Source organism: Pelophylax lessonae (assembly GCF_965119305.1).
Source record: "Pelophylax lessonae genome assembly, chromosome: 2".
Taxonomy (NCBI): domain Eukaryota; kingdom Metazoa; phylum Chordata; class Amphibia; order Anura; family Ranidae; genus Pelophylax; species Pelophylax lessonae.
This window is the reverse complement of record NC_138769.1, coordinates 731,842,456-731,867,249: the sequence shown is the minus strand read 5'-3', so window position 1 is coordinate 731,867,249 and position 24,794 is coordinate 731,842,456. Positions and strand designations below refer to the sequence as shown.

The 24,794-nt window shown below is 46.2% G+C and overlaps 3 protein-coding genes across 3 annotated transcripts in view; 1 reads left to right on the top strand and 2 right to left on the bottom strand.

Moving 5' to 3' along the window:
* The window catches only part of LOC309548326 (histone H2B 1.1-like), a gene marked incomplete at both ends in the record, with an annotated part of 34,452 nt that extends 13,570 nt beyond the window's left edge, over window positions 1-20,882 (bottom strand). The window contains one exon of the mRNA XM_082248265.1: window positions 20,529-20,882. Coding sequence (XP_082104391.1) covers window positions 20,529-20,882 — 354 coding nt within the window. The remainder of the gene's footprint in view (window positions 1-20,528) is intronic.
* Window positions 20,883-21,210: 328 nt separating this feature from the next.
* LOC309547612 (histone H2A type 1-like) lies at window positions 21,211-21,603 on the top strand (the record flags this gene model as incomplete). Its single annotated transcript, XM_082247485.1, has 1 exon — window positions 21,211-21,603. The coding sequence occupies one exon, from the start codon at window positions 21,211-21,213 to the stop codon at window positions 21,601-21,603; it is 393 nt and encodes a 130-aa protein (XP_082103611.1).
* A 1,524-nt stretch (window positions 21,604-23,127) lies between these two features.
* Window positions 23,128-23,439, bottom strand: LOC309547649 (histone H4; the record flags this gene model as incomplete). Its single annotated transcript, XM_082247526.1, has 1 exon — window positions 23,128-23,439. One exon carries the CDS (start codon window positions 23,437-23,439, stop codon window positions 23,128-23,130), a length of 312 nt encoding a protein of 103 aa, XP_082103652.1.
* Between the last annotated feature and the right edge of the window lie 1,355 nt (window positions 23,440-24,794).

The window sequence follows — 24,794 nt, the reverse complement described above, 5'->3', positions numbered from 1 at the left end:
GAATGTAACAGCCCCCCCATCGATTGTTGCCGGCCCCGGGGGGACGAAGAGGTGTCCATCCCAGGGTCTGCAACCACATTGAAATCGCCACACAGGAGCAAGCGACCCTGTCTGACCGCATGTCAGCCTGCATAGTATTGCGCAGGGCATACATCATGTCTCTCATAGTGCCTTCAGAGATAGGGTTGCTACCGGTGGGGAAGGAGGCAAAGGGGTCAGGGCCATGAGAGGGAGAAGCATGTGTGTGCTGTCCAGGGAGGCTGGTGTCCATACCTGGGAACATGGATGGTCTCTGCGGTGAGTCTCTCCTCTGCCTGTTCTTGGCTGGGCTCCTGGACGAGGGAGAAGGAGGAGAAGGTGACTCAGATGACTGGCCACTGTCCGGGTTGGCGATCTGCCTGTGGAGCGGTGGGTGAGTAGAGAGCGGCTGCAGTTTATGGAGCGCAGCGGCTCCCTGTCCTCCTCGTGTTCCTGAGGCGCCGCCATTTTGGTGTAGCCCGGAGCTCTGTGAGATGAGGAAACCGGACAGTTTGTTGGACTGCTCCGGTCCCTTCTTTCAGCGGGCCATGTCGGCGGGTGTTTGCGGAGGCTGCTGGTGCGGCTGGCGGTCGTCTGCTGGGTCTGAGCTCTCGGTGGCTGCGTTTGTCCCGGGCGGCTCGGCGGAGCAGGATTAGCAAGCAGCCATCTTCCGCGCCGCGGCCACGCCCCTTATGGTCCAGCATCTTCAGCCACGTCAACCACTGCTGTCCTCCTTGCCCCCTATCAACAACCCGCCAGTGCCGCCACTCCGCCTCTCACCTTCAGCAGTTTCTGCTCATCTGCCCACAGTCAGGTGTCTGTCAAGGAAATGTTTGAGCGTAAGAAGCCAATCTCACAGAGTCACCCCCTTGCCCGGCGTCTGACAGCTGGCTTATCGGAACTCTTAGCCTGCCAGATTTTACCATACAAGCTGGTGGAGTCTGAGGCCTTAAAAAAAATTGTCGCTATTGGGACACCGCAGTGGAAGGTACCCGGCCAAAATTTTTTTTTCACAAAAGGCAATCCCCAACCTGTACTCTATTGTGGAAAAGGAAGTCATGTCATGTCTGGCACACAGTGTTGGGGCAAGGGTCCATCTGACCACTGATAGCTGGTCTGCAAAGCACGGTCAGGGCATGTATATCACTTACACTGCGCATTGGGTAAACCTGCTGGCGGCTGCCAAGCATGGAATGCATGGCTCTGCAGAGTTGGTGACACCGCCACGACTTGCACCTCCTCTACTCCTCCTACTCCATCCTCTTTGCTAACCTCCTCGGCTGAGTCCTCCTCTGCTGTTGCGTCTTGCTCCACACCAACTGTACCCCCCCCCCCCCAGCTCCCCAGGGGCTATTCCACATGCCGGATATGACGGTGTCACGCTGTCTTGGGATTGACTTGCCTGAAAGCAGAGAGTCACACCGGACCAGCACTACTGTCCGCCCTGAACGCACAGGTGGATCAGTGGCTGACCCTGCACCAACTTGAGATCGGCAAAGTGGTGTGTGACAACGGAAGCAATTTGTTGGTGGCATTGAATTTGTGCAAGTTGACACATGTGCCGTGCATGGCACATGTGTTGAATCTGATTGTACAACGCTTTGTGCATAAGTACCCAGGCTTACAGGACGTCCTCAAGCAGGCCAGGAAGGTGTGTGGCCATTTCAGGCGTTCCTACATGGCCATGGCGCACTTTTCAGATATTCAGCGGCGAAACAACATGCCAGTGAGGCGCTTGATTTGCGACAACCCGACACGTTGGAATTCAACACTGCTAATGTTCGACCGCCTGTTCCAACAAGAAAAAGCGGTCAACGTGTATTTGTATGACCATGGGGATAGGACAGCCTCTGCGGAGCTGGGTATTTTTTTGCCACGTTACTGGACGCTCATGCGCAATGCCTGTAGGCTCATGCGTCATTTTGAGGAGGTGACAAACCTAGTCAGTCGCACCGAAGGCACCATCAGCGACATCATCCCATATGTTTTCTTCCTGGAGCGTGCCCTGCGAAGAGTGCTGGATCAGGCCGTAGATGAGCGTGAAGAGGAAGAGTTGTGGTCACCATCACCACCAGAAACAGCCTTATCATCACTTGCTGGACCTGCGGCAACGCTGGAAGAGGAGTCTGAGGAGTCAGAGGAGGAATGTGGCTTTGAGGAGGAGGAACACCAACCACAGCAGGCATCCCAGGGTGCTCGTTGTCACCTATCTGGTACCCGTGGTGTTGTACGTGGCTGGGGGGAATAACACACCTTCAATGACATCAGTGAGGACGAGGAATTGGACATGAGTAGCTCGGCATCCAACCTTGTGCAAATGGGGTCTATCAAAGGTATGGTGGCGGATAGAGTATCCCATGTGATCAATTTATTTGCGGACGACGTTGTTTTGATTATCAATAACCCCCTGATCTCCCTTCCAATTATTCACAAACTGTTAACGCATTTCAGCAGGCTATCATATTATAAAGTGAATTTTAGTAAGTCCTTGATACTGGATTTAGGTCTCAATGCCCACACCAAACGGCACCTGCATCAGCGGTTCCCTTACACTTGGGCAAAGGATACGATTCCCTATCTAGGTATCCACCTTTCGGCTGATCTTACGAAAATCATTGATATACATTTCAAACCCCTTATTGAAAAGATTCGTCAGAACTTGACACGCATGTCTAAAGTGGAAATGTCATGGATAGGCAGTATTGCCTCGTTTAAAATGATGGAGTTACCCAAAATCCTATACCTCTTTAGGACGATCCCAGTCACTGTACACCACAAATACTTTATGGAATTGAGGCGTATTCTCCGCAATTATGTATGGATGGGGAAGAAACCCAGATGCTCGCAGACACACCTAGTGAAACACAAATCGGTGGGGGGGGGATGGGATGGCCAATACTGGAGGACTACTACACGGTATCACTACTGACGCAAGCCAAGCGGTGGTTTCATGGGTCCACGGAAGCTCTCTGGGTCAGACTTGAAGCAGCCTTAGCGCTCACTCCTTCATTACATCTGCTTCTTCTGGCGGACTCATGGAGGCCACTGCCCCTCCATCCACTCCCTCCCACCACACAGGCCACACTGCTATCATGGCGAAGGCTTGTTGCCTCCTCAGCTCATAGCACATGTCCAGCCAACCCCCGCATACCGATTCAAACCCTTGAACTCTTAATACCATATCTAAAAACTGACAAGTGGCGAGATCATGGTATTTTCTGGGTTGACGAACTTGTGTCGGGCCCTACTATCAAAACCTGGCAAGAGCTGGTCGAGACATATAAATTACCCACTACGGTCCACCATACATTTATGCAGATTAGTCACTTCCTCCGCAAACATCCCCCCCCCCCCGACTGTCCAGATAACAATTAACGCCTGGGACTTCCTCACAACCCCGGCTACGAAATCAAAGGGCATATCGTTGTTCTATGACCTCCTAGGGGATAAATCTAAATTCTCTAAGACCCCACCCATGACACGTTGGGAAAGGGACTTAGGAACCACGTACCCGCAAGCCTCGTGGGTTAAATCGTTTAAAGCAGTAGCAGCGGCAACTCATTGCACTAATCACTGGGATCTCTCCCAAATCATAGTGGCGCGTTGGTACAAGACTCCAGTCATCCTGGCAAAGTTTATTCCGTCCTACTCGCCATTATGTTGGAGAGGTTGTGGCCACCCAGCTAATATTTTCCACATATTTTGGTCGTGTGTAGGCATTTCCAGCTTTTGGAAAAAAAATATTTCAAATAATGGCTGAGGTGTCTGGGATACTGAAAAAACCCGACCCGGCTTTAGCGGTCCTCCATCTAGGGGTGCAGGACTATCCGTGGGAATTCCAAACCATTATGGTCCACCTACTTCTAGCGGCTAAGTTATGCATAGCTAGGCACTGGAAGGACAGCTTAGCCCCTAGCCACAGTGAAGTATTAGCGCAAGTTAACCTGACCTACCAATATGAGCGTCTGCTTGCAGCTAGGACTAGGGACACTGTCACGTCCTTTGACAAGCAATGGGCAGCCTGGGTTTATTGGTATCCCTCTCAGTAATGTACCTGCAATGATACGGAAGTTTCATGTTCTGTGTTGTGCTCTGTTTTATCTATTCGCATTGTTTACTCCTACCCACAGGATTTGTTCCCACACGGGTGACTGTATTTTCTGATCATATTGTGTAACTGTATTTGGTCTGAAATTGAACAATGTCACTGATCAATGCTATTAGCTACACCTTGTCTTGAGCGAGAGTTTGCTTGTTTTTTTTTTTTTTTTTTGTATGTGTATATGTTTTCTTGTAATTTGAAAACTCAATAAAAACCATTGTTAAAAAAAAAACAAAAAAAAACTTGCATATCCTTGGATGACGGATCCGACCTGCACCAGGTCTTGATATTTGCACCTGAGCGGCTTTCCCTTCTTTCTCAAATATCACTTATACTGCACACTGGGTGAACCTTCTGACGGTCGTTAAGCATGCAACCCGTGGCACCCGTGAAAATGTAGTTGTACCACCACGGATTGCAAGCAGGCCTGCCTCTTCTTCTCCTCCTCCTCCATCCTCCCTCTCCTCCTCGGCTGACTCCTCCTCTTCCGCTGCTACCGTCTCTTCTCCTGCGCCGCCCAAGATCCCCAGAACCTATTCCACATGCCAGGTGAGATGTTGCCATGCTGTGCTGTGTCTGTTGTGCCTGGAAGCCAAGAGCCACACTGGTCATGCACTCCTGTCAGCTTTGCGTTCACAGGCAGATCAGTGGCTGACACTGCTGAATTTGTCAGTTGGTAAAGTGGTGTGCGACAACTGTGCCAATCTGCTGAGCACGCTGAAACAGGCCAAAATAAAAAAACATCCTGAACTTGGTGGTGAAGTGATTTGTTGTTAAATACCCTGGGGTCAAGGACGTCTTGCGGCAGGCCAGGAAAATCTCGGGCCATTTCCGAAGATCTTACACAGCCATGGCTCGCCTTGCTGAGATTCAGTGGCGACACAACCTGCCCCTCAGGCGTCTTATTTGTGACTGCCCGACACAATGGAACTCAACGTTGCATATGCTCGATAGGCTGCTCCAGCAGAAACTTGTAATTAATGACTATCTGTTCGAACTCGGCGGCAAGACAGGTTTTGGGGAGCTTGGGTTTTTTCTCACCTCGCCAGTGGCTGCTCATGCGGGACGCATGCAGACTTCTGTGGCCATTCAATGAGATCACCAAACTGATCAGTCATGGCCAGGGCACCATAAGTGACATAATACCTTACGCCTTCTTTCTGGAGCGTGCACTGTGTTGTGTCATTGATCAAGCCGTCGAGGAGCAGGGGCAGGAAGATCAGGAAGTCGCAATGTTGAATGAATTCCCAGGGGGTGCTACTCCATCTGAGACAAATCAACAGCAGGAGTCTGAAAAGGAGTCAGAGGAGGAGGATGGTGCTGGGGGGGATGAGGAGGAGCAAGAAGAGCATGCTTTAAACCTTTCTGGGTTCCCTGGTGTTATCCGTGGATGGGGGGAGGAGAACGAGGATGACATTATCCTGGATGATGAGCTGGAAGCAGGCCACTATACCACTTCCAGTTTAGTGGGAATGGGGGCCTACATGCTGCAGCGTTTTAAGGGGGACCCCCGTATAAAATGCAAAAAAGGTCAGGGACCATGTACTGGGTGTCAACGTACTTAGACCCCCGGTACAAACACAAAATGGCGGAAATGTTACCACAATCACAGAGGGCGGTCAGAATGCAGCACTTCCAGGCCTTGCTGCGGGAAATGCTGCATTCTGCTTTTCCGTGCGCTGGCAGAGGAATTTCCAGTCACAGAGAGACAGTTGCGGGTAACAATCCAACAGCGCCTGCAAGAAGAGGGCAGTTGGAAGATGTCTTGGTCACTTCAGATATGAGATCCTTCTTTCAGCCGAACCATTGATAGCTGTACTCCCGATTCAGCATGAGGGAACGCCTAGACCGACAGGTGTCCGACTACATCGGGTTAACGGCCGATGTGGACGCTCTGAGGAGTGATGAACCCCTGGACTACTGGGTGGGCAGGCTTGACCTCTGGCCAGAGCTTGCACAATTTGCAATGGAAATGTTGGCTTGCCCCCCATCCAGTGTCCTGTCCGAAAGGACGTTCAGCGCAGCAGGGGGGATCGGGACCGATAAGCGCACTCGCCTAGCTCATGACAGTGTAGACTACCTTACATTTATAAAAATGAATGAGGCATGGATCTCTGAGGAATTCAACACATGTGACCAGTAGACCAGGTTACATCGAAATTTCTCCACCCACAACAATTCCTGGTCCTTGGCTTCGCTACATACAGCGGCATTAAAAGGCATTTCATGTCCATTGAATGGCTATTTTGGGGGCCTTTCAGGGCCAGCAATTATTTTTTTCTTTGAATGCCTAATGTACCTCCAGCCACCAAATACTAAGTTCTTTGCTGTCAGTTCAAACCATGTGAGCTAATTTTTGGAGCCTATAACGGCCGACACTTACGGTTCTGTGTACTGTGAACGCCTACCATACCTCTAGCCATCAAAAACTATGTTTTTTGCTGTCAGTTCAAACCATGTGAGCTAATTTTTGGAGCCTATACAGTCCGACACTTACAGTTCTGTGTACTGTGAATGCCTACCGTACCTCTAGCCATCAAAAACTAAGTTTTTTACTGTCAGTTCAAACCATGTGAGATAATTTTTGCAGCCTATACAGGCCGACACTTGCTTCTGTATATACTGTGTGAATGCCTAATGTACCTTCAGCCACAGAATGCTACGTAATTAGCTGTCAGGTAGACCCATGTGGGCTAATGTGCGTACATATGGACCACACTTTCAGCAGCAGCTCTGACATGTCTGGGTAGTTTTTAAGAAACTTCTGCACCACCAGATTCAGAACATGCGCCAGGCAAGGGATGTGCGTCAAACCGGCTAGTCCCAGAGCTGCAACGAGATTTCACCCATTATCACATCCCACCAGGCCGGGCTTGAGGCTCAGCGGCAGCAACCAGTCAGCAGTCTGCTGTTCTATGCCCCTCCAAAGCTCCTGTGCGGTGAGTGGTGTGCGGTTTGTCAGCCAAACACATGAGTTTTAAAATCGCCTGCTGACGTTTACCCTGGGCTGTGTTGAATTTGGGGGTGAGGTTCTTTCGATGACCGGATGTGGGGGTGGTATATGAGGAGTAGGAGGAGGAGGAGGATGATGTGGAGTAGGAGGAGGAAGCAACAGGATGCAACAAATAATGCCCTGCGATCCTCGGTGGTGGAAGGACATGCACAAAACCGCCATCCGCCTCGGGCCCAGCTGCCACTACAATTACCCAGTGTGCAGTTAGGGAGATATAGCAACCCTGGCTGTGATTACTGGTCCATGTGTCTGTGGTTATGTGGACCTTGCCACAGATGGCGTTGCATAGCGCACACTTGATTTTATCCTCCACTTGGTTGTGCAGGGAAGGGGCGGCTCGCCTGGAAATTTTGTGGCGGTTGGGAACAACATACTGGGGGACAGCCACCGCCATCAGCTGTTTGAAACAGTCCGTCTCCACCAGACGGAATGACAGCATTTCAAAGGCCAGTAATTTTGAAATGCTGGCATTCAGGGCCAGGGCTTTAGGGTGGGTAGGTGGGTATTTCCTCCTTCTCTCCAATGTTTGGGAGATTGACAGCTGAATGCTGCCGTGTGACATGTTGGAGATGCTTGGTGATGGTGTCGTATGTGGTGGTGTTAGTGGAACATCCTCTGTTTGCTGGTCGCCAGGTGTCACGGTGACGCCAGAGGTGGAGGGAGAGGACGGGGCAGCAGCAGAAGAGGGAGCAGGAGGAGCATGAGAGAGTTCCTTGTTTTTAAGGTGTTTACTCCAATGCAGTTCATGATTTGCATGTAGATGCCTGGTCATTGAGGTTGTGCTCAGGTTAAGAACGTTTATGCCTCGCTTCAGGCTCTGATGGCACAACATGCAAACCACTCATCTCTTGTCGTCAGGGCATTGTGTGAAGAACTGCCATGCCAATGAACTCCTTGGAGCAGGCCTTGGTGTACTTGGTGCCTGGGTGCGGTGGACAGTAGCAGGCGTACTGTCTCTGGAATGCCCGCTGCACTTTTGCACCCTGCTCCCTCTTTTGCCGTGCTGTTGCCTCTGTGCGACCACTGCCTCTTCCTCATAACTGCACGCCTCACTACCACAACCTTCAGTCCAGTCTGGGTCTAGGACTTCATCATCCTCCACATCATCTTCCACCCATTCATGATCCCTCCCCTTCTCGTCAGTCTGCACATTGCAGAAAGCCTCAGCAGTTGGCACCTGTGTTTCGTCATCATCAGAGGCGTTTTGTGAAGATATTCCCATGTCCTTATCATGCAACAAAAGTGGTTCAGCAAAAACCCTGGCAACAGAGTCATCAAAAAGCATACGACTTTCCTGCATGATTTGGGGCTCTGACTGCTTGGCTGATTTGCAAGGGAGTGAGGTGGAAGACTGATGGGCATGAGCTGCAGGTGCCAACTCTGAGCTTTCTGCAGAGGACTGGGTGTTAGATACTGTGAAGGAACTGGAGGCACTGTCAGCTACTAGGGTTGAGCGGACACCTAGATGTCCGTGTTCGACGGGTTCGGCCGAACTTTAAAAAAAAGTCCGGGTCCGTGTCCCGGACTTTTACCGAACTTTTCCCGGACACCGAACCCCATTGAAGTCAATGGGGACCCGAACTTTAAGGCACTAAAATGGCTCTAAAACACCAATGGAAAGGGCTAGAGTGCTGCAAATGGCAGCAAAACATAGTTAAGAGCATGGCAAGTGCTCTGCAAACAAATGTGGATAGGGAAATAACTTAAAACAACAAAAAAAAAAAACAGAAAAATAAAACAATGTTCTTCATCTCTGAAGGACGAGGCCCATAAGGAGTAGGAGGGAGGTTGAGGTGGTGGTGGATGTGGCGGTGTCATAGGCGTGCGCACAGGGTGTGCCTGGTGTACCTGGGCACACCCTAATCACCTAGGGCACATAGCATTATCGCTCTGTTTGCCAGTGAGGAGATGGGAAAGATCTCCCTCGCACCTGCTCTGCTCTATTTCTCTTTGCCAGCAGGGAGAGTAATGTATCGGGGCCATGTACATGTAGGCAAACACATGCATGTGTATTTCAACTTTGGGGTGCACACCCTAATGCAATAGGCTGCGCACACCTATGGGCGGTGTAGGTGGAAGCGGCGGTGGAGGAGGACCAGGGCCGGATTAAGAGCATCATGGTCTTGGTGCTGAGGATTTTGAAGGGCCTTAAGGGCCGTGCCTTGGCATGCACCCAGAGGAGGAAGGGTGCAGCCATGCATGCCTAATTCAACATGGGATGCTGTCTCTGAAGCCCATAAACACATCCATGCATCGGCAACTGTCCCTCCTTGTCCGGCCTTCGCGCTGTGTGGGGAGGTTCTGAGGGTGCTGCCTGGGGAAGCGAGCATAGAAGCCAGACTTCTGTGTTTACAAGTGACAGAAGAGCGGTCACAGTGAATATGGCCAACCCGGGGCCTATATAAAAGGTAGGGGCCTGCATGGAGCTGCAGCTCCAATAGCCCCTACGTTAATCTGGCCCTGAGGAGGAGGACGAGGTAGCCAACACTGCTTCTTTTCACAAATTTTAAATGAGGGTACACCCCAAAAGAGTTAGAAAGAGCAAAAATGGAACAATGGCTGGGTAAGGTCGGTATCCATTGCTATTCTGCACAAGGTACGGAAAAGTCCCGTGGGATCCATGCCTGGTTCATTTTAATGAACGTGAGCTTGTCCACATTGTCTCTGGACAGGCGGATGCGCTTGTCTGTTATAACACCCCCAGCCGTGCTAAATACCCGTTCAGATAATACACTGGCTGCAGGGCACGCCAGCACCTCCAAGGCGTAAAGGGCAAGCTCAGGCCATGTGCCCAATTTGGAGACCCAGAAGTTGAAGGGGGCAGACCCCTCATTCACTACATGTAGGCGTGTGCACACATACTGCTCCACCATGTTGGTAAAACGCTGCCTCCTGCTAAGACGTTCCATCTGAGCTGCTGGTGCTGCTGTTTGTTGTGGCGTGCTGACAAAGCTTTTCCACATTTCGGCCATGCTAACCCTGCCTTCTGAGGTGCTGGCGGTGCCCTGGTTGAGTTGGCGACCTCCTCCTCCTCTGCCTTGTGCTTCCACTGTGGCCCCGCTGTCAGATGGGAATGCCAGCAGCATCGCATCTACCAGTGTGCGCTTGTACTCGCGCATCTTGCGATCGCGCTCCAGTGAGTGAATTAAGGACGGTACGTTGTCCTTGTAACGGGGATCCAGCAGCGTGGCCACCCAGTAATCAGCACAAGTTAGAATGTGGGCAACTCAGCGGTCGTTGTGGAGACACTGCAGCATGTAATCGCTCATGTGTGCCAGGCTGCCCAGAGGCGACGAAAGGCTGTCCTCTGTGGGAGGTGTATCGTCCGTGTCCTCTGTATCCCCCCAGCCACGCACCAGTGATGGCCATGAGCTGGCCTGGGTGCCACCCTGCTGTGAACATGGTTCCATCTCCTCCTCCAGCTCCTCCTCCTCCTCATCCTCCTCATCCTCCAGAACTGTGCCCCTGCTGGACAATTGTGTCCCTGGCGTTTGTGTGTGCAGGAACCCACCCTCGGAGCCCCTTGCGAATGACTGCCCTGAAAGCCTTTGAAATGTTACCTCTTCATCCTCCTCCTCCTCCTCCTCATCCTGTGCCACATCCTCTTCCATCATCGCCCGAATTGTTTTTTCAAGGAGGCATAGAAGTGGGATAGTTAAGCTGAGAACGGCGTCATTGCCACTGGCCATGTTGGTGGAGTACTCAAAACAGCGCAACAAGGCACAATATATGCAAATGTCAAATATGCAAACTATGCCGCAATTTAATGTTTTTTACACCAAAAGGGTGTGTATTGAATAGCGGAATAGGATAAAAAACTGTGTATCTCACACGTACAAACACAGACTAGGCCCAATTACATTTTTTCCTACCCTAAAGGGAGGATGAGGAAGAGGAGTATGGAACAGGCAGCACCCTCAAATCTTCAGAAGTATGAGATGAACCCCAAAAACTTGGAAAGGTGGATCTCACACGTACCGACACAGACTATTCCGCAATTTAATTGAGCCACAAAGGTTTTTATTGAATAGCGGAATAGGAAATATGATCAAAAAAAAGTGTATGTTTTTCACACGTACAGAAGCACACTAGGCCCCAATTACTATTGTTTGTACACCTAAAAGGATGGATGAGGAGGAGGAGGAGGAGGAGTATAGAACAGGCAGCACCCTCAAAGCTTCAGAAGTATGAGATGAACCCCAAAAACTTGGAAAGGTGGATCTCACACGTACCGACACAGACTATTCCGCAATTTAATTGAGCCCCAAAGGTTTTTATTGAATAGCGGAATAGGAAATATGATCAAAAAAAAGTGTATGTTTTTCACACGTACAGAAGCACACTAGGCCCCAATTACTATTGTTTGTACACCTAAAAGGATGGATGAGGAGGAGGAGGAGGAGGAGGAGGAGTATAGAACAGGCAGCACCCTCAAAGCTTCAGAAGTATGAGATGAACCCCAAAAACTTGGAAAGGTGGATCTCACACGTACCGACACAGACTATTCCGCAATTTAATTGAGCCCCAAAGGTTTTTATTGAATAGCGGAATAGGAAATATGATCAAAAAAAAGTGTATGTTTTTCACACGTACAGAAGCACACTAGGCCCCAATTACTATTGTTTGTACACCTAAAAGGATGGATGAGGAAGAGGAGGAGGAGGAGTATAGAACAGGCAGCACCCTCAAAGCTTCAGAAGTATGAGATGAACCCCAAAAACTTGGAAAGGTGGATCTCACACGTACCGACACAGACTATTCCGCAATTTAATTGAGCCCCAAAGGTTTTTATTGAATAGCGGAATAGGAAATATGATCAAAAAAAAGTGTATGTTTTTCACACGTACAGAAGCACACTAGGCCCCAATTACTATTGTTTGTACACCTAAAAGGATGGATGAGGAGGAGGAGGAGGAGGAGGAGGAGTATAGAACAGGCAGCACCCTCAAAGCTTCAGAAGTATGAGATGAACCCCAAAAACTTGGAAAGGTGGATCTCACACGTACCGACACAGACTATTCCGCAATTTAATTGAGCCCCAAAGGTTTTTATTGAATAGCGGAATAGGAAATATGATCAAAAAAAAGTGTATGTTTTTCACACGTACAGAAGCACACTAGGCCCCAATTACTATTGTTTGTACACCTAAAAGGATGGATGAGGAAGAGGAGGAGGAGGAGTATAGAACAGGCAGCACCCTCAAAGCTTCAGAAGTATGAGATGAACCCCAAAAACTTGGAAAGGTGGATCTCACACGTACCGACACAGACTATTCCGCAATTTAATTGAGCCCCAAAGGTTTTTATTGAATAGCGGAATAGGAAATATGATAAAAAAAAAGTGTATGTTTTTCACACGTACAGAAGCACACTAGGCCCCAATTACTATTGTTTGTACACCTAAAAGGATGGATGAGGAGGAGGAGGAGGAGGAGGAGGAGGAGGAGGAGGAGGAGGAGTATAGAACAGGCAGCACCCTCAAAGCTTCAGAAGTATGAGATGAACCCCAAAAACTTGGAAAGGTGGATCTCACACGTACCGACACAGACTATTCCGCAATTTAATTGAGCCCCAAAGGTTTTTATTGAATAGCGGAATAGGAAATATGATCAAAAAAAAGTGTATGTTTTTCACACGTACAGAAGCACACTAGGCCCCAATTACTATTGTTTGTACACCTAAAAGGATGGATGAGGAGGAGGAGTAGGAGGAGTATAGAACAGGCAGCACCCTCAAAGCTTCAGAAGTATGAGATGAACCCCAAAAACTTGGAAAGGTGGATCTCACACGTACCGACACAGACTATTCCGCAATTTAATTGAGCCCCAAAGGTTTTTATTGAATAGCGGAATAGGAAATATGATCAAAAAAAAGTGTATGTTTTTCACACGTACAGAAGCACACTAGGCCCCAATTACTATTGTTTGTACACCTAAAAGGATGGATGAGGAGGAGGAGGAGGAGGAGGAGTATAGAACAGGCAGCACCCTCAAAGCTTCAGAAGTATGAGATGAACCCCAAAAACTTGGAAAGGTGGATCTCACACGTACCGACACAGACTATTCCGCAATTTAATTGAGCCCCAAAGGTTTTTATAGAATAGCGGAATAGGAAATATGATCAAAAAAAAGTGTATGTTTTTCACACGTACAGAAGCACACTAGGCCCCAATTACTATTGTTTGTACACCTAAAAGGATGGATGAGGAGGAGGAGGAGGAGGAGTATAGAACAGGCAGCACCCTCAAAGCTTCAGAAGTATGAGATGAACCCCAAAAACTTGGAAAGGTGGATCTCACACGTACCGACACAGACTATTCCGCAATTTAATTGAGCCCCAAAGGTTTTTATAGAATAGCGGAATAGGAAATATGATAAAAAAAAAGTGTATGTTTTTCACACGTACAGAAGCACACTAGGCCCCAATTACTATTGTTTGTACACCTAAAAGGATGGATGAGGAGGAGGAGGAGGAGTATAGAACAGGCAGCACCCTCAAAGCTTCAGAAGTATGAGATTGTGTTCACTGTACCCCACAAAGATTGTGTTCACTGTACCCCACAAAGATTGTGTTCACTGTACCCCACAAAGGTTTTGTTCACTGCACCCCACAAAGATTGTGTTCACTGCACTCCAAAAGGATTGTCTTCACTGCACCCCAAAAAGGTTGTGTTCACTGTACCCCACAAAGGTTTTGTTCACTGCACCCCACAAATATTGTGTTCACTGTACCCCACAAAGGTTTTGTTCACTGCACCCCACAAAAATTGTGTTCACTGTACCCCCCAAAGATTTTGTTCACTGTACCCCACAAAGGTTTTGTTCACTGCACCCCACAAAGATTGTGTTCACTGTACCCCACAAAGGTTTTGTTCACTGCACCCCACAAAGATTGTGTTTACTGCACCCCACAAAGATTGTGTTCACTGTACCCCACAAAGGTTTTGTTCACTGCACCCCACAAAGATTGTGTTCACTGTACCCCCACAAAGGTTTTGTTCACTGCACCCCGCAAAGATTTTGTTCACTGCACTCCAAAAGGATTGTGTTCACTGCACCCCAAAAAGATTGTGTTCACTGCAGCCCACACACAGAAAAATGGATGTGGATCACTGACACCTGCCTATCTCCTATCCCACACCACACAGCAATATCGATTGTAGTTTGTAGAACACAGTTTCCCTAAAATTCAGCAGACTCTGTCCCTAACAGGATTGAGAAGAGATCGTAGATCAGGAGAACTAAGTGCAGACCCCACCCCACACAGCAATATCGATTGTAGTTTGTAGAACACTCTGACCCTAAAATTCAGCAGCAGCCTCTCCCTAACAGGATTGAGAAGAGATCGTAGATCAGGATTGAGTGCAGACCCCACCCCCCACACAGCAATATCGATTGTAGTTTGCAGAAGACACTGACCCTATAATTCAGCAGACTCTATCCCTAAAATGCCTACAACTCGCCCTGCCTAAACACTCCGACCTGTCCCTCAATTCTATCCGGACACAAATGGTTTTTTCCTGCCTATCTTTCCCTAATCAGCAGCCAGCACGTTGATGTGTGCTCTGTCCCTGATCTAAGCAGCATAATGATGCCGCTGCGGCTGCCTCGAACTTATAAAGACTTGGTCACATGCTTCAGACGGCCAATCACAGCTACTGAGACATTTGCAGGCATGGCTGGGATGGCTTAAGGCACACCAGTTAAACAATTGTTGATTGGCTGTTGAAAGCCCGCCATGAAAAGAGCGCCAAAGCATGCAAAACCCGGAAATAAAACGACCGAACACGGATTTTTACCCGAATATACAGTAAAGTGTCCGTGTTCGTGTTCGGGTAACAAAAATCCAATTATTCGGTACGAACACGAATAATACAGTCCGTGTTCGCTCAACACTATCAGCTACCCAATCTACTATCGGGTGTACATGTTCTGGCTTCACCATCCATAGAGCGGCATTTGGGCCTATCAAATAACGCTGCAGATTCTGTCGCCTACTCTCACTAGAGGAAGGTGTTTGACTTAGAGCGGTAGTTGGCACTGAACGGCCACGTCCTCTACCAGAAACAGGAGTTCCACCAACACCACCACGACCATACCCACGTCCCTTATTTGATGTTCTCCTCATTATTTGCATTCACCCACCAAGCTGAAAGATTGGTCTCTCTCCGGTGTCAATTTACCTGGCAGTAGTCAACAATTATGTTCACTAAGGCAGTGCCCGTGTCATAAAAATGCTCTGTGGACCCAGCCTAATGTTTTTAGAGCCCAAAATACAATGATTCTCAATTTCTATGCAGAAATGTAAAAAATAATAATAATAATAATTGTACGCTGTATGCACAAGTGGTTTGTGGAACAAGAACAAGTATTTCTGTAATAAAATACAGAAAATGTGTATTTCACTGCTGTAAAATTGAAATTAATTATTTATATGCCAGGTGCACAACTGTTTTTTCGGCCTAAAACGCGAATTTTTTTAATAACACCCCAAAATGCAGCTTTTAACTGCTGTACATTAACAGTATATATTTATGCTATGTATGGACACCAGATTTGGGGACCCAGAACACAGATTTGGTCACCAAAATCCACAAATGCATTGGTAAACTGCTATATATTGGAAATAATTATTTAACCGCCGGATGCACCACTGTTTTTTTCGGCCTAAAACACGTCTTTTTTCAATTTAAAAAAAAAAAAAAAACTTGCAAGATGTGTGTAAGAAATTCTTCAGCTTTGTGCATGAGTGATCCTGAAAAATCCAGGCCTTACAGATTAGACATCACAAAGATAGTTGTTGGCCCATTTAAGAAAAATCTGAGAGAAATGGTCAAGCTGAGGAGATGCTTAAAACCAGAGGAGCTTACAGACCAGATGAACCTAATAGATCTGAAAACAGGGCATGAACAGTTTGAGAAGGGCTATCAAGAGCTGTTAACTGAGTACAGAAGGACAGTGGAAAGGTATGTCTAAGTATAGACCTCATCAGTGCTGTCTCAACTACTTTACAGCCTGATGTTTCCAGTCAGTGTATTCTATACAAAGCCCACTGAGTACTATTAGAGTACTGTCACTTTATTGTGGACTTTAAATTCTGACATGTGAAATTTGGATCAGTGCCATCTTAAGAGCATTAAAGGGCCTCAGGCAATGCAGCGCACTGGGGCACCGCCTACACAATCACCCACGAGAATAAAAATGCAAATTATCGATAAGGCAATATTTAGTGGTACAGTAGTGCCAGGCTAATGACAGCTTCCAAGTTCAGCGGCTGGGTCTGGTGAACACAAACAGTTCCAGTGGAGGTAGACAGGCATTCCTGCAGTTGTGGGCTCCCTCTCCACGGCCCAAGTGGCCTAACAGCAGTGCAGGGACGACAGGCGCTTGCCACCTGTTAAGGTTGGCGGTGGGATGCACATGGGAATTGGGACTAGTGCTGGGCAAGTGGGGCCCCTTGGCAACTGCCCAGCATGCCCATTCAGTGAGATGGCCCTGATTCAGATGTAACCTATTAATGTTAGCAGCAATATATTGTTTGCTGCTTAAATAGTGTCTATAAACTAACACATTATTGGTTCAAACACCACTTGCTGAAGATTCCATTACTTGGTGGGTGCACCTGCTTTAAAGGTGCAAAATTGATGCATTTGTGGTTTTTTTTTTTTTTTTTTGTGATTTTGTAAAATTTTGAGTATATTAACCTTTTTTTTTTTTTTTTTTTGTTTTTTCTTTGGGGGGGGGGTGTTCAGCGGTTTTATTTTTCTAGTTGACTAAATTCAAACATTCATTTTTATTCTGAAGCACTTAAAAATCTAAATACAAAAATAACAAATAAATAATTATACATTTAAAAAGGGCACTTTTTAATTTTCCAGCCTTGGTCCAAGAGCATTTAATGAGGTTTGTTGTTCAGCTCCGAGGTTATGTGATGTTCGGGAGTTATGGAGCGAAGGAGGGGGGTCCAGGATTGGAGATTATATGTAACTTCACCAATAAATGCACTAAACATTTCCGTGGAACAATTTTCTACTTCTAACTTCTATAAAGGACTGTTATCCGAGGTGATATTATTGTAATCAGATTTGTATGTAGCTGATACTTTGTACATATTTGTGTCATTTACCTATCAGGCAGCTCATGGATTTAGCTATGTACATTGATCTGTTGCTGATTCTTTAAATAGATACAAATAGACAAAGATTTGACTGGGCTGACCGAGTAGATACAATGTTTCGTTTTTCTTGCTTATATCCCCATTGTATTGCGAGTTAAGAGCTCCACGAGCTTCCCAAATTCAAAGTAACAATTTTATGGCGGGAGACTGTGGAGAATCTTTTATTGTAGCAATGCTTGAGTGAGGCATGAGAGTTTAGTAAGCTCTGCCACCTTGCGGTCATTCTAGGTACAACACTTCGGTGTGTGCAGTACCAGGAGATGAATAGGAAATGGCCAGAAAGTGGAGATGATCTCCGCAAAAAATATAGAATATATATAAATAAATTATTATTACTATTATATATTTATTGAAGCCTCACAAACGTGTCACCCACATCTCTGTACAAAGAGCCGGACATACGCAGTATTTATTTCTATTTTTAAATAAGGATATATTTTATTAATGTGATAAATTGTATTATTACTGTCAGGTAAATGGCACTCTAAAGGCAAACACTTTGTCTTCTTATTATTAACACTCAGACTTGTAATACAGGTGAATAGTAATGAGGGGAAATGTGATCACAGGACATCATTCTCTCATCTCTCCAATCTTTCTCACCGCTAAACTCCTCCAACCAAAACCACGCACACCTACATAGAGCTCCAATGTCAGAACACATTGTACTCCATATTTCCAGAAATTATTTCCCCTCTTGGCTATTAATAGACCACGCCTATGATGGCTCCGAGTTGCTATATTTAAATCTCCCGCCATAATTCTACTGGCCGTTAGGAAGATTCAGCCGCATTATACCGCTAAAGCCGACATTGTAGAAGTTCTATTCATAGATCTGTTCATCTTCCTCCAAAATGACGTCACTTGGGTCGGTTTTCAGCTTCCAAATATTTCCACCAAAGCGGTAAAATCCTCGAATATTACTGCCACAAGCCCGCCAAGTAAACCCAATCATTTTTATTTTATATTACCAAACCCGACGGATCTTCTCAGAATCACCCACTTCTTTTTAAGATGGAGTCAGACATACATGTTTGGGAGATCTGATTGTATAATTAGACACCGAAAATTGTGATCCGGGTGGGGGGACAATGTGCTATAATGACACCTGTCCGTCCTAACAGCAATTACGTTTTTTTTATATGATTTTAAAGTTTAATATAACACATTGAATTGATGTGAGTTTAGATAAGCAGGTGATCTCCTTGGTGTCCATTGCCCTCCATCCTTTAGATTAGACACATTGTTGGGATATGGGGCCCATAATCCAATGATAAGGCGCAGAGAACCGTGTGATGGATCAGTAGATGACTCCGGGGTGACAGAGTCGGAGCTCAGCACTAACTGCAATACATTTTGCCGTTTTTAAACATATTTGTGATGATCTGATGGAGACAACATTGATTGATTTTCTTTCCACCTATTCTGGAGCTGTTGTAGGGTCAGTAAAATTCGCATTACCCTTATTTTATTTTTCACATTATATGGGGGAGGGGTGGGACTACAACAATAAATAGAAGAAGACTTTACTTGCACAAGTAACAGAAATGAAGGAAACAGTGAAGTGTACAGAAATCCTCTCTTCATCCATTCCCTGTTCATATTTGGCGCTATTCTTCCTTTACTGCGGTTTCCTCGTTCTTCCTCGGAGATTACACAGAAAACATTCATCTGTCACACATCATAACAATTTCATATTTATACAATATTACGGTAAAAAAAAGGCCTGCATTCTTGCTTATAAGAAAAAGCTGACCTGATGGAAGACTGATGGAAGGGGCGGGGTCACAGCCATTCAATACTCTGCAGAAAATGTCATTTACTTAGACACATTGTTAACATTTTTCTGATTTCTAGTTACAAAGAATGGACTGAAATTAAACAACTGTGTTTATTGATTCGTTGTATATATTTATCTGGCAGTGTCATGATTAGTACAGATTTCTACCAGTCCTTTCACTTTTCGTTTATTTTAGGATGTAAGGGGGAAATCCGAAACGGCTACATGTCATGTCTGAAAGATGAAACGTTAATTATCGACCAGTTCCCCGATCATATACAGATCTGATAATGAAACATGTAATACGTACTTTATTTCCAATCACATAGAAAGGTAGAGATCTATGAGAGAAGTCGCCTCACTATCATCTTCTGTATGTAGCAGTGGTGGGGATTTTGCATTCTGGAGAACATATGGAAATGCTTTACATTATTCTATAATCTTCCAATTCTATTTCTGTTTATTCCGTACTAATCAATGAATCTGCCTGAAAATAAAGTGTTAAAGATACTTCTCGGATAAATATCTCATCTGATGATCTCAGTGGGATTTGGTGTTATAACGGGGCTGATTATTTGTCTGTAACGTTTTCACAATTCAGGCGGGAAATTTGAAAATCGCTATTTTAGATCTAAGCCAATCAGAACTGTGAGCGGTTTCATTATCAGCCTTCATTGGTCAGCGATGTCTTCATGAGGATCCAAAGAATTCTATTCGAAAATTCTCAGTTTTCAGCCTGGAAAAGATTTGTTCCGTAGACTTTTCATAGATCTCTATAACAAACATCCAATAACAGTGCAATTCTGTATTCTGATGTGCAAAATCAAAACAGAACAATAATATTTCTACATATTTATTTCCTGGAAGTGAAGGGACCGTCCCGGAAAGAGTGATATTTTCTATGAATAATATTCAGTGTCGGATTAGCCGATCTGAGATGACTGAGCAGATACAATGTTTCACTTTTCTTGCTTCTATCCCCCATTGTGTTGTGGAATAAAAGCTCCACGATCTCCCCAGATAAAGGAACAATGTAAGGCGGGAGATTGCGGAGAATCTTTCATTGTAACAATGTAGCAGAAGTGATTAGAGCAGTTGGGTGTGTGCAGTACAAGGCGAGGAATAGGAAATGTATAGAGCCAGAGAGGGGAGACGATCTCTGCAATAAAGAAGGATGAGATTAGAAGGAAGGTTTTATTCATTCCCCTTCCAGTCTGACCGACCTACTTCTCATCTCAAGATTATTAATGATGTTATTTTGAGTTCATTTTCTGTTATCCGGACAGCTAAAACTTGTAAAGGTAATACATTGTACGATACATGAAGATTGTATGACAGCTCGGTTGTGTAGTATGTGGGTGGCTCTTAGAAGAGCCTTTGTGTGTTGTTGGGGTGATGGGTGGGGGAGGGGTATTACTTGGCGCTGGTGTACTTGGTGACGGCCTTGGTGCCCTCGGAGACGGCGTGCTTGGCCAGCTCTCCGGGCAGGAGGAGGCGGACGGCGGTCTGTATCTCCCGGGAGGTGATGGTGGAGCGCTTGTTGTAATGAGCCAGGCGGGAAGCTTCGCCGGCGATGCGCTCGAAGATGTCATTGACGAAGGAGTTCATGATGCTCATGGCCTTGGAGGAGATGCCGGTGTCGGGGTGGACCTGCTTGAGCACCTTGTAGACGTAGATGGCATAACTCTCCTTCCTGCTCTTCCTCCGCTTCTTGCCGTCCTTCTTCTGGCTCTTGGTCACGGCTTTCTTGGAGCCCTTCTTGGGCGCCGGGGCGGACTTGGCTGGTTCAGGCATGATAATGGATAAGCAGAATGTTTCCTCCGCTCTGAGAAGAGAAAAGTGTGCTGGCGCCGCCCTCATGTGCTGCTTATATAGGAGGTCCTATGCAAATGAACCTCCTCCCTCCTCACTCTTCTATTGGAGGACTCAGCCATGTGATGAGGAGTGACGTCATGTTTTCTTTCCTCAGTTAATGATTGGTTTAGATACAAACCTAGAGAGCATTGGCTGGTTTCAAACGTGGCCAATCATAGGGCGAGACGTCATATCATTCAGAGTATAACAGGAAAGGGAGCGGCTCCAGCCATTCACATCTCTTTGAGAACTCCAATATCACAGAATCATGTCTGGTCGCGGCAAACAAGGAGGAAAGGTTCGGGCTAAGGCCAAGACCCGATCATCCCGGGCTGGTCTGCAGTTCCCAGTCGGTCGTGTTCACCGCCTGCTCAGGAAGGGTAACTATGCCGAGCGGGTCGGGGCCGGAGCTCCCGTCTATCTGGCCGCCGTCCTCGAGTATCTCACCGCTGAGATCCTCGAGCTGGCCGGTAACGCTGCCCGCGACAACAAGAAGACCCGCATCATCCCCCGACACCTCCAGCTGGCTGTCCGCAACGACGAGGAGCTCAACAAGCTGCTCGGGGGCGTCACCATCGCCCAGGGAGGAGTCCTGCCCAACATCCAGGCCGTGCTGCTGCCCAAGAAGACCGAGAGCCACAAGGCCACCAAGACCAAGTAATCCCCACCGGTTCAACCCCATCACCCAACACAACAAAGGCTCTTCTCAGAGCCACCCACATCTACATACAAAGAGCCTCATACCTCATTCTGTGTCTTACAACAAATCACATCTATCACTCAGCAGGAAAGAAGTTTTTCATTCCTACAAATACCTCTGACAGCAAACAACTTGCTTATTAACCCTTCTAATACCGGGGACTTGTAGTGAGAACATTTCCTACATCTAAATAACTCATTATTGGAGAATCTCCTTTCTAAAGTTTTCTCCTCTCCCTCCAGGAACTCCTCGTCATTCCCCATCCTTTATTCCTGCTGAATGGATTCTACAAATCAGCAATTACCAAACAATCATCTTCCCAAGAAACTCCGATATCATTCAAGTCAGGATTCTCCTGTAAAGGAAGAAAAAAGGTTCAGAACTGTGATTGGCTCAATTTTCCCGCCGGAATAGTATGGAAAGTTACAACCCTCCCTGATTGGCTGATCTGGCACTGAATGATATAAAATCTCCCTTCTGTGGAACATTCATCAACGGTCCCTCTGATTCCAGGCAGTTTAAAAATCATTGAAATGTTACATTGTTTTAGGATTTGATTTTACTACAGAATCCTCAGATCACATTTACTGTGAAATATTCAAAGACATCACTGGCGGATGTAAGGAACGCCCACAGCTCTGATTGGCTCAGATTTTAAATTTGTCCGCCTGAATTGTGAAGAACGTTACAGAGAAATAATCAGCCCCATTATACCGCCAAATCCGACATTTATCCGAGAAATATCAACGCTTCATAGTTCTATTTTCACCGCTTAGTGAGGAATCTGAAGATTAAATAATGTAAAACATTTACATATGTTCTCTTTTAAGTCCTCAGAATGCAGAATCCCCACAACATGATAGTGAGATGACTTCTCTCATAGATCTCTACCTTTCTATACGATGGGAAATAAAGGATTCCATGTTTCATTATCAGATCTGTGTAGAACTATATCTCCTCTCTTCCTGATATATAATTTGTACATATAGCAGATGCACAGATTTCTTCTTCCTGTATCACAATCGGAATGTTCAAACATTCCATCTTTGAAACATTCTATTTCTAGAATCATCTCAGTATGAGTGAGCTCCATTCTTTTCATAATGAAATATTAACTTTTAGGTTCAGTTCCAGCATAAACTATTATCTATTCTCCTCACTCAGATTATCACCCTGAGTGCTGACTGTACAATCTCCTATAGATCTACTGACCGCCCAATAAGATTCCACATATAATATTGTCCGGTTCTTACATCTCTGATTGTTCAATCTGCTTTATGTTTAGCAGAGTGTATGGGCAGCTAGACATCGCACCATTCCATTTCTTACTGAAACAATTAGCGGAAGTTCTTATTGTTACACGATAAATATCTAGAAATGACATGTCTGAGTTGTGAATCATCATCAGCTCTTTGTATGAGAAGGTGGGTGGCCCTGAGAAGGACCTTTGTTGGGGTGAAGTGGGTAAGCGGTGGATGTTGGGGTTTAGCCTCCGAATCCGTAGAGAGTGCGGCCCTGGCGTTTGAGCGCATAGACGACATCCATGGCGGTGACGGTCTTCCTCTTGGCGTGCTCGGTGTAGGTGACGGCATCGCGGATGACATTCTCCAGGAAGACTTTGAGCACTCCGCGGGTCTCCTCATAGATGAGTCCGGAGATGCGCTTGACACCCCCTCTGCGGGCCAAACGTCGGATGGCGGGTTTGGTGATGCCCTGGATGTTGTCCCGGAGCACCTTCCTGTGGCGCTTAGCGCCTCCTTTCCCCAGACCCTTTCCTCCTTTACCGCGACCAGACATCTCCAAGTTCTTCGTGTCTCAGACGAATATGAAGGAAAAGCACCCAGCCTCGCTTTATATGCAGCATAAGCGGACCTGATGGAGAATAAGGGGGAGGGGTTGGAGGAGGGCGCGTCCAGACGTCACAATAAGTCCGCCCCTCTGTGCTCTCAATCATCCAATCCACAGCAGTTCCTTGATTTAAATTTCCCGCTCGATGATGCTCTTTATTCATCAGAAAGAGCAACTTTTCACTTCTTTTGGGTGACCATTGGATTTCATTTCATCATCATTACTGGTGAGGTCATGTCTCTGACGTCACCCAGGATCCTCCAAATAAATGTCCTCACTACATACACAGACATCGGGATATTCACATTTGGTGAATTAAATATGAAAGTATCCTAATATAAATAAGAATATATAAAATAATAGATTTATAAAGTAAATAAAAATCGTAAAAATACCGTAAAATGCAGCATTTCAAACCCCCACCCAAAACGAGACGTAATACCTCCCAGCTTTTAGTAGAGTGCAGATCTCCTCGATAAATGACCCCAACCAAAAAAAAGAATACCAGAGATATGAGCGCACTCAAATGTCCATACAACTTGTTTGATGAACAACAATTCTTCTAGCCACCCCAAAATATAGACAATTGTCTTCTGAAGAATGATTAGTTTTCTAATATTATCTAGAAAGCCATTTCTTTCCCAATAATTATCACAATCGTTTAACCGACTTTTTATTACATCTGACCAGAGAAGGCGTCCTAGACCATTAACACTTCCTGGATATAAAGTTCTCCTTTCAATCGATCCTGTTCATAAGAGATGTTCCGACACCGCACCTTCCACTGGTGACCTTACTATCCAGATTACTATATAAAGTCCCCACAATGAACGCTCGGCTCTGGGATCCTTCAGGTCATACACTGCACGGATGGATTGGGACATCTAGAACCCTTTGCTGATCTCTCACAAGTCATGTTCCCCCAGAGTCCTGGAACAGATGAGAGGTCACACATTGTATTATGTGTCCAGAATCCCGGATCTCTCATCATCTTCTATTAGAATGGGATAGGACCCGGCACAGCTGCTACACATAACCAGAGTACAAACCAATTCCATCCCTCAGTCTACATACACCAACCAATCTCACCCCATGATTGCACTATATCGTTTCATGTGTTATTCTGCAGCAATACACACTGGATCAAACATGTCCCCTTCTCAGCAATCAAATCTTTTAGGCCTACTTGTTTAATTAGAGGTGTATAGACAAATGGATCAGTCCCTACAGATCGATCTTAGATCCACATAAGATAATAGATAGATAGATAGATAGATAGATAGATAGATAGATAGATAGATAGA